This window comes from Desmodus rotundus, chromosome 3 (assembly GCF_022682495.2).
Source record: "Desmodus rotundus isolate HL8 chromosome 3, HLdesRot8A.1, whole genome shotgun sequence".
Lineage (NCBI taxonomy): Eukaryota > Metazoa > Chordata > Mammalia > Chiroptera > Phyllostomidae > Desmodus > Desmodus rotundus.
In genome coordinates this window covers 173,108,006-173,118,262 of record NC_071389.1, presented here as the reverse complement: position 1 = coordinate 173,118,262, position 10,257 = coordinate 173,108,006, and the positions used below count along the sequence as shown (strand labels likewise).

The window sequence follows — 10,257 nt, the reverse complement described above, 5'->3', positions numbered from 1 at the left end:
CTCCCTCACTCCTGTCTATTACTGTCTACTCAAGATATGCCACCCTGTTCCCCAGGTTACTGACGATACGTGGTAACCAAGTATGTGGTAGCACTGTCTGTACCCCCAGTTTAACTTCTCTGAGTTTCAAACCTTAATTTTCAGGGATTTGGCTGAAGTTAGGCTTAAGATCACGACTTGAAATTTAGTAGGTGGAAAGTTCAGCACAGGCAGTAGCAAAATCAATAAAGTCCAGAAGGGAGTTGGTTGACTTCTGAAGAATATTCAAAGTAATCTGAGAAGGCCCAAAATGTTTGTTTCTAATGCAATATTTCTTTTAGGGCAATAAGGTCCTCAAGGTTATATATATATTTACCGATCAATCAGTTATTAATTTTTCTTTCTTTCTGATGTATGATTTCTAAATGAACTATAAAGGACTAATCTTTTGATCCCAAAAGGATCTTAGCTGTGTAAGTTAACATACCTGTTATAATCGCCCTTGTTAGCATAGCATACAAAGAAAAGCAGAGGTTTTCCACATCAGACCCACCACAATCTATGTCCGTATGGGCAAGAAATTTAACTGCTTAAAGCCTAGGTTATAAGCAAAATTTGTGTATTATAAAGTAACTAGATTCTTATGATGACATTTTAAAAATTCAATTCATGCATTTTTATTAAATAAAATCATGAACTCTTGCAAATTTATAAGCTCTATAAAACATGAAATATATGAATATCACTATGTATTTCATTCTGAAGAAATATATAAAGGTAAGCAGACCTATAGAATAGTAGTTTAATAAAATTACATAAGCAATGTTTATTTGTAAGGCAAACTGTATAGTAATCAGCCAATAGATTATACAGAGTGTTATTTTGTGTAATAAAGAAAAGGTTAAGTATGAAGCAGAGTATATAAAATACAAACAACCAAAAAGGCAAATTATATGTTGGAAAACACAGCTGTGGTTTGTGTTCAATCATTTTATATCTTTAAAAGATTTTTTTAATTGCAAACAAAGGTTCAATTTAATTATCATATGAATGTTTGAAACTCTCTGATATAATAAGTCCCCATGGATCACATGTCTACTAAACAGATTTCCTTCTCTTTCCAAATACATTATTGATCAGTTTGGCCATTGATTTAGATCCACTGGATCTTCTCTTCTCTTTGAGTTTGAGGTTTGTCAGGATGTCCTTGATAACTCTGATAAACATAATTTCTACCTCCAGAGACTGCTCTGCTGCAGACAGTTCACAGAATTGGCAGTGGTTCTCCAATGCCAGCTTTTGCCCTTCTTCCCAGCCAACCTCTCGCACATGACAGAGGTCTTGCTTGTTACCGACCAAAAGCACTGCTGATTCCAGAGCTCTGAAACACAGATACACAATTCTTTGACAAGATTGAATTATCAATTTCTTTTTTTATTAAACAGGTTAATGTCAAAAAGAATTATGGACCAAAACAGAAAAAAATATGGTGCGTGTGTTATTTATAGTATATGTGTGTGAATGATACACATCTCAATTTTCGTAAAAACTTATTCTAAATAGAATGTAGTAAATGACACAGGAGCAACAAGTCTCTTAAAGTGCAAGCTCTGAAATGATACCAACCTATTTTTGAATTATAGTTCTGTTTACTAAAAAGGCGTGGTTGTTACTTTTCCAACTTTCAATATCCTTATACACAAAGACTGGTAATATAGTCATTGTCACACAGAAGTTTCATAGAGATTAATGAAATGATGTACGTAAAAATACCTGACACAGTGTCAGGCCATGAAAGATGCCTCTAAATATTGTTTTTCATTTCCTTATCAATGGAAAGAGGATATTTACACAATGAACTACTACTTAGCCATAAAAAAGAAGAAAATGTTACTCTTTGTGACTGCATGGATGGACCTAGAGAACATTATGCCAAGTGAAATAAGCCAGTCAGAGAAGTACAAATACCATATGATTTCACTCATATGTGGAATTTAATGAACTGAGCAAAATAGTGACAGACTCAGAGACCAAAACGACAGCTATCGGGGGAGGGATGTGAGGGGTGGAGGGATTGAGCAAAAAGGAAAAAGGACTCATGGACATGGACAACAGAGTTGTATTTGCAGGGGGGAGAGTGGTGTAAGCGAGCTGAATGGTAACGGAAAAAATACACAACAAAAGGAGAGAAAAAAACGGGAAGGACTAATTCTACTAAATAGTAACTATGACTGAACAGTTTTGATATAGAATAGGGTATAATGCCATTTAATACTCATTGATTTTATTTTCTGTTAATATCCATTATCACATACTGGAGAGAAAATTTCACAATCTCATGACCTTGTAGAATCTTTTTTGTTTATTTAAGAAATATGTTTCTTTGTTAAGGTAATATCTTTGTCAAATTCAATGTATTTTCATTGATTACAACAAAACATTCCTAAAACAGACTTTTTTTTGAAGAATACAGTAAGATTACTAGTCCTTAAGTGGTATGAAACTCTGCCAAGATATCTACGATAGGAAAAAACTGAACAAGTGCTGCCATCAACTCCGTCGAAAGAGATATTGTCCCCAGATTCCACTTAAAGTTGTTCTCATCCACATGGCAGTGTGGGGCATGAGGGGAAAAGTACGGCATGTGTTGGACTTCCGAGGGTACTAATAGTATATTTTTGTACATAGTTCAGAAAATTATTGTAAATAATGAATGGGTAATGGTAAAATATTTTGAAAGGTGAGTCACAAATATCAGATGCAATTTCAATTCAACAATGCCATATTTTGCTTTTCTAGTCTCTTCAGATTGAGAATTGAAAGTACTCTAAAAATTATTAGGCAGGACATTAAGAAGATTGCCAGGAAATGTCAAATATTTTATTATTATTATTATTATTACATGTTTTTTAATATGCTTGAGTGATTTCTTTGATTTGGAAGAACATCAAACAAACATCCTCACCGTTGCTTACCTAAGTTGTGGTGCTTAAATATAAGACATTTAATGTTGGGAACAATGGAGTTTTGAAAAACCAATAGTTTCATAGGAAATCAGAGCTGTAAGGTACCTTAGTAAAATCACATCTTTTTCTCCTACCATGCTTCCCACAGTTTTATAATCAGAAAAATTAGGTGTTAAAGATTAAAGGGTTTACCTAAGGTCTTGGACTAAGGGCAAATTTGCTTAAGAGCACACAGAGTCCCTTACATCAGCATTATGAACAAAATATTTTAAATGGGACAGGTTATAAAATGAAAAACTTTAAATGGGAAATTTATATGTTTAAACTTGTATTTACTAATGCAAGAATGGTTTAGGGCACACTTATGTCCTTCTTCATAGCTACTGTGTCAAGGCCATTAATAATGGGGGACCGCTGATTGGCTATTTACTTTAGGAGGTGAAATGGAGAAAAATGTATTCTCATACGTAGAATTTGCATTGGTTTGATTATTCCGCCTATTTTACTTTGATAGATTGAACAACTAAATGACTAGGAATTGGATGCCAAATGTAATAAATCTGGATTTATTTAGTATCCTTAACATTTTTGTGGGAATGAAAAGAGAAGACTGGAAAACCAACTATCTTGTGTACAGAGGACCATTATTTTGCAAGTGAGTGTCGTGTTAACAATAGAAGCTGTCTTGTAAAATCGCCATTTACTCAGGGCAAGTAACTGTTTATGTCAGCCAGGATATAAAGTATTCTCATCTTCTTCCTTTTACTGCGTGTATAACTCCTGTGGAATGGAAGGTGAATTGTTCAGGGCTGTTAAATTTTGTAATTGGAAAGCTGTATTAAACTCTTCCTAATGATGCTTACAGCTATATGATGATTTACTAAAAAGAAAGGAGAAAGAAATGAAAAATATCTTACCTTTTACAATGGCTAGTCTGTGGCTCCCGAATTCTGTAGATCAGTGCTTTTGCAAAAGCAAACGAAGACCTGTCACTGATGTCGTACACAACGACAAACCCATCTGCCCAGTGCAGCTCGCCCGTGAGGGAAAATCTGGTTTTCTGCGGCTGAAAATGAACCAAGCGCACTGAAAGGGCGGAATCTGACATCTATACTACACACTGTAGAGTGAATTAGTGAAGACCCATTTCACTGAGAAGAGAAGTCAATAAGTCAAAAACTGGTAATTTCTAAAATGTACTTTTCATTATTATTTCTTCATCATTCTCTTTAATTAACGTGATTAAAAGTTTAAAGTGTAAAGATGAACTATAACAAAGTTGTAGCTATCTCATTTTGCAATATTTCTCTAAGAAAATATCTCTACTTTTTTGAAAAATTGATAAGCTATAGTAATTTTTCTTTGAATTAATATCCACATATTTGTTTTGAGAAGAGATAATATTTTCTATCTATATTAGTAAATGGAATATCTGTTGATTTTTGGTGCTAGACTGAAATCAGTAAAAAAATTATAGGATAGATAAAAAGATTTAAGATATATTTTCCATACCTAAAAGAATCCATCCCATAGAGTTGTTTTGAAATCTTGAACAGCTGTATTTATATAATCCTAATTTTACTTTTTTTGTATTTGAATGAAAGAAGAGGTTTATACTCAAAACTACCTTATACTCTACTGACAGTAGTTAGCTACAAAGGACACAGTGAAAATATAAAGTGAATAGTAAGTCATTAAACTATTAACTTCTAATAGCTACATTGTGACTTGATAGAAATATATTATGAACTCAGCCAATTATTTCTATTTCAAAGATATTTGTAATATGACAGTTTTTGTCATAACTTTACAGAAAAGCTAGATGATGGAATTTATAAGACCAAAAATAGTCTCTTAAAATTTTTTTAAAGACTTTATTTATTTATTTTTTAGAGAGAGGGGAATGGAGGGAGAAAGAGAGGGAAACATCAGTGTGTGGGTGTGTGGTTGCCTCTCATGTGCCCCCTTCTGGGGACCTGGCACCCAACCCAGGCATGTGCCCTGACTAGTAATCAAACCAGTGACCCTTTGGTTCACATGCCAGCACTCAATCCACTGAGCCCCACCAGCCAGAGCTAAAATTTTAATAATTATTATTGAGAAGAAAATTCAGTTTTAAGACTGGCAACTTTACACTGCCCCTTACCCAATCTTCTTCAAATCATGGCTGAAAAAATAAGAGGGTATTTTGTTTTACTTACTTGAGAACAAGGGTCATATATTTCTAGATGCAGTTGCTTCCCTTCCAAACACAAATGTTTATTATAGATGGATTCTGCAAAATACACATATTTATTGTCAGTATGGATATACCAGAATAAAAAAATGGATCACAATTTTGCAAATTCAAGTGGTTAGACTTTAATGGACTTGTCATTTATTGTTAGTGGTCAAAAAACATACCTGTTTGTTTACTCGTATATATTCTTCACGAGTGAAATCCACTACATCTATTCAGCCACATGCTTTTGTGCTTATGTATTTATCTTCCTCTCTATCACCATGGATGAATGATCTGCGTTTCTGAGGACAACTTACTGTGAACTAGTTAGCATTTCCTCTGACCTAGTGAAAGACACAGTTCCACCAATTCTGCATCTCTCTTATGCCTCATGAACGCTTTATATTTACTGTGTCATTACTAACAGCTGAACTCTCTTTGGATCCTTCAGTCTCTTTTACTAAAACTTAAAACATGTTTTCAGACATTTAAACCTTAAAATGTCTTCAGAGAATGCCTTCTAAGCTTCATTTAAGTTTACCACTGTGAACCACAAAATTTCCCTCCATCTATTTTAAAATATCCACTCCCACAACTCAAAAACTGCCACCAGAGTCACCACCTCTTTTGAGAATTTCATTATTTCTCCTTCTAGACTTTATTTATGAGATGGAGTCATTTTGTGCTAGTTTGTCCTCCTACGGTGACCACCTTTTACTAATTTGAATGTTTTTTCAACGTGTCTCTAAGTTTCATATTCTTAACAAAGATGCAACAACCAGAACTGTGTATACTTCCATTGTTTACATACCTATACCTGTAAGGATTAAGGTGGCACTTTTTCATTGTGGCTGCCTGTTTGGGAGGTGTTGTTCAACTATGCTTTGTAATTCTGGAGCATTTTCTCCTGTCTGATGCTAGCCTGTGTGTTGTGTTGACCTTTCGACATAACATGACCTGAGAGATAAAACTGTGAGAATTTCTACATATTTCTTCTTTCTCTAATCAGTTCCAAGCACTTGTCTTAAACTGTTCACAGTGTCATGCAGACTGAAACACTACATTGGGTACATGTAGAAAACAACACAATGAATACTTTCTAAAGTTACTTTCTGAAGAACTCTAATAACATTATCTCATAAATGAATGCCAAATATTTTTTATATTTATTTCTCATGGAAAAGCACATTTACTATCATAATTTCATTTTACCCTAAATAAGTGTTATTGAACAAAATAATTATTTCCCTTTTTCTCAGTTCTCATATTACTGATAAATCAGTCATTTGTAAACAAAGAAAAGAAAACATTTTCCCATACTTTTGATCAGATAAAATATTAATACAATTATATTGATTAAATGCTGAGACAAAAATATACTTAACCCTCTAGTAATATTTCCCATTTTTATTAACTCCCCACTGTGATATGTCCCATATGTCATACTAATTCTGATCAAAATAACAGATATTTATATTAGAGTTCGTGAAGTGTTCCTCAGATTATCTCAAGGTGTCCAGACACATGCTTTAGAATTTCTCTGAAACTTACATAAGCAACCTAGATAATTATATATCATCTTTAATCAAGACATAATTTCCTGTTATTTTCACACAGTTTTGCAATAAAAAAAGTTTTATTTTATAGTTACTTGTGCTTTTACAATTAATTTTCCCTTATCTTTCAACAGATGCTTACCTAATTTCAAAATTGTTTCACAGCTTACAAAAATATTCACACTTACATGCTGTACAATATCAGGGGGTGGGGTGGGAAGAGATCTCAGTTTCAGCGTTTTTCTAGCTTGAAACTGAAACCAAGTGACTTTCTAATCCATCTCAGGTCACATCAAATTGGATGAATTTTATCATAAAATAACATTCAGTTCAATTACTTATTTTGGCATTGCTAACCAGGATCTGTGAATATATAAGTTGCTTAAAAATGCAAAAAATGAAAGATTTTATTAAAATTCTTTGCTGATCTTAATTGTGGGTTCATTATAATCTGAACTTTAAGGTGAAAAAAGTCTATAAAGTAGTGACTTACCAAAATTAGAAGCATATTCGCCAATGAACCGCTTGGTAAGAAACCTTACTGCAAGGGCTGCAAAATAAACAAGCTGGACTTACGACCCTTTCTGTTTTAGGCTACGTACGACGTAGGTATGCGCACAGGGTGTTATCTGCAGTCAAAAATTACCAAGCATCAGGAAGATCTTAAAGCTTTACCAAATTTGGTCTCGATAATAGTGGTAAGATTTCCAACACAGAGCTGTAAAGGGTAAGAGGCTGGAAACAAAGTGATCTTAGAATGGTATCCACTCAAATCACCACGTAATTAATTCACAGATGCAAACAGGAGGCAACTTACCTTTTGTAACAGAGGCATATTTCTCATTTAATCTGAGGTGCAGGAACTATAGCATTTCTTTTTATCTTTATCAAATTAAGTGTGGTTCCAAGGTGCTACATGCTTATAATGACAAGGACAATATCAAGCAATTCAGTTACTGAAGGGTAGAGGGACTTCAAAATTCAGAAAATAAAAGAAGGACCTCTAGTGTTGGTTTCTCTCATTACAGCTCCTGAGTTGACCAATTACTAGTCTTTGGGCTCAGGGGGCTTCTACTGGTGGTATCCTCATTACCATCATAAAGTGACCCTAATGTGAGCAAAACAAAGCAAAAAACAATAAAATGGCTTTCCAAGTCAGGGCAAATGTTTAGTTCCCAGGCATCTACAGAGCAATGCCCCTCCAAAGTGTTTGTTTTTTCCTCTGTGATGTTGCATTTAAAAAACAACCCACAGGTCTCCACACTTCTCTCTCTCCTTTAGTCTCATAGCAGAAGGATTCTTTGAAGGCCATTGTTTGGCCACTGATGGGTTTGGGAGCAGGTGTGTCAGAGTGAAAAGTAAGGGAGATAGTAATGGAGGGGTTTCCTGTTATTCCTATGAGTTTTAAAAATCAGTAAAACAAGATACAAATTAATACTTTAAACAGTTATCTTCCTCAAGCTGTCTATAAATTCTTCAAATAAACAGTTAACTGCATCACTTGCTTCTAAAATAAAAACTGCAAATGAAAAACAGTATACAATTATATAGTTATACCAAGTTTTACATACGAGTCAATATATTTCTCACTGTTTCTGCACTCTACACCGTGCCAGAGGAATAACAGCACTCACCAGATTTGCCTGTTCCTGGACCACCCAAGACAGCCAGCTTCACATCATTCATGGTGTTTTTCTGTTTCTTTTGGGGCAGGCCCACGTTCTGGAGCAATACTGACTTGAGCCAAGTATGAGATTTTTAAAATCCTTCTTAACAAGTAATGCTGCTCTCACTTCTCCAAGGCCAACTCCACCCCGTACTGCTACCATCCAATAATAACTTTAAAAATGTTGTAGCTTTGAACATATGCCATCAAAAAACTTTAGAGCTACTACTTAAATGCAAAGGCTTATTAAGCTACTTGTTAAGAATTTAACAGAAGCTTAGCTCTCTGTCTTCTATCTTTGTGTACTTTGAATCTACCTTGTCCTAGGACCTAGAAAAATGATCTCACTTTATTAAGAAACTTTTCAGACTGGATGACTGAACATTCCTTTAATTTACTTTGATTGAATCAGTTTTGGTTTTTCTATTAATACCTGAGTCTATGTATTCTTGCATTTCTTCTGTGAGAGATGAGATGGCATACGTTAATCGAGTCATAAAAAGAAACGAGTGAAGGAAGAGGACGGCTACCTCCGTGTATTAGTTTGGGGTTGACAGCGATGTACGTGAGCACCCACGCCCCGTCTTCGGGCCTCCGCCGTCCAGCAGAAGTATGGGCAGTGCGGTTCCCCCTTCCAACGTCCTCAACGAGCAGCTTCTCTCCCTCTCTTGTTTTTCCTTTTAATTTTATGCCAACAGACAACAGTAAGATTTCTGGAAAAAAATAAAACAATCAGCTTCATGGTGCTTAAAGAGCAATAAATGGAAACCTGTCATGCTTCTTTATACAGTACTTTGTAATTAGGAAAAAGAAATTAAAAAGAAAGAAAATTTTAAAAAGATGTTTTGATATAATTCATTCCTGCTATGAGAAAAGAGGTAAATGTAGTATGCAAAGTAACGATTCTTTCATACTTCTTTTCGTCAAATTGTACTTCTACCCCAAGTCCCTACATTACTGTATTACCTTTCCTCCCTTTATGTGTATATATATATATATATATATAAATTTATTTATATATATATATAAATTTGACAGTTGAGAAAAATACAACAAAAAATAAAAGAATTTAACTTTTGTGTACTAAATTTTGATGCCTAGGTGAAGAAGTTTTATTTCATTTCCAGGCTGGGTAGATCACAGGATAACATGTTTTTTTAAAATGCTTTTATTTAATAGTGGAAAGAAGAGGAAAGGACAAGTCAAAGAATATGTATGAATGACCCACAGACATGGACAATGGTGTGGGGATGGCCTGTGGGAGCAGGAGGTGGGCTGGGTGGAGGAGGGCAAAAGGGGAGAAAATGGGACAGCTACAATAGAATAACAATATTAAAAATGCATTTATTTAACAAGCATTGATGAATTTCGCTCTTTATTAAAGCTATGTTGTGTCTATGAGGTCAACAGTTAAATCGTTAATTTTCTGCCTTGATGGAGTCAGTCTAAAAGAAAAATGGAAACAATTAGAATTACAATAAGTATGCTCATTGCTAATAGAGGGCTGTAAGAGCTGGGAAAAGAAAAGCAGTGGGTAGCAAAGTCTTCCAAAAGTATGATAAGTTTGAAACATGAGCAGGACCCATTAGGAGGGGAAAGTAAAGATGACTGAGGACTAGCGAGATTGTCTATTCCAAAAGAAGAATTCTGTAAAGAAAAATAGCAAGAGTATGACAATTTGTGGGATCAACAAGTTAAGAACAGAAACAACTTAAAATTTTCCTTTTATTATAAACTATAAACATTTTAAAATAAGCTATGTTTTCTCTTTAATCCATGCAACTATATTAAAAGTCACAAGAATGATTTTTAAGAACTTTACCAGCTGATTTATTAAACTATAGACTTGAGAGTTTTTCCTCTATTTAG

General features: G+C 34.3%; 1 protein-coding gene across 1 annotated transcript; it reads right to left on the bottom strand.

Moving 5' to 3' along the window:
* Positions 1-251: 251 nt before the first annotated feature.
* On the bottom strand, positions 252-8,448 carry RERGL (RERG like). The gene is made up of 5 exons (XM_024575434.3): positions 8,357-8,448; positions 7,216-7,272; positions 5,147-5,220; positions 3,863-4,011; positions 252-1,360 (listed from the first exon to the last, which is right to left on the bottom strand). The coding sequence occupies exons 1-5, from the start codon at positions 8,406-8,408 to the stop codon at positions 1,078-1,080; spliced, it is 615 nt and encodes a 204-aa protein (XP_024431202.1). The 5' UTR covers positions 8,409-8,448; the 3' UTR covers positions 252-1,077.
* Between the last annotated feature and the right edge of the window lie 1,809 nt (positions 8,449-10,257).

Bases quoted from the DNA above. Each gene is read 5' to 3' on its own strand.
- RERGL (XM_024575434.3), bottom strand. From the start codon at position 8,408: ATGAATGATGTGAAGCTGGCTGTCTTGGGTGGTCCAGGAACAGGCAAA. The intron at 4,012-5,146 runs GTAAGTAAAACA...GTTCATTTTCAG, and splicing joins TATATGACCCTTGTTCTCAA to CCGCAGAAAACCAGATTTTC. The intron at 1,361-3,862 runs GTAAGATATTTT...TCTGTGTTTCAG, and splicing joins CAGACTAGCCATTGTAAAAG to AGCTCTGGAATCAGCAGTGC.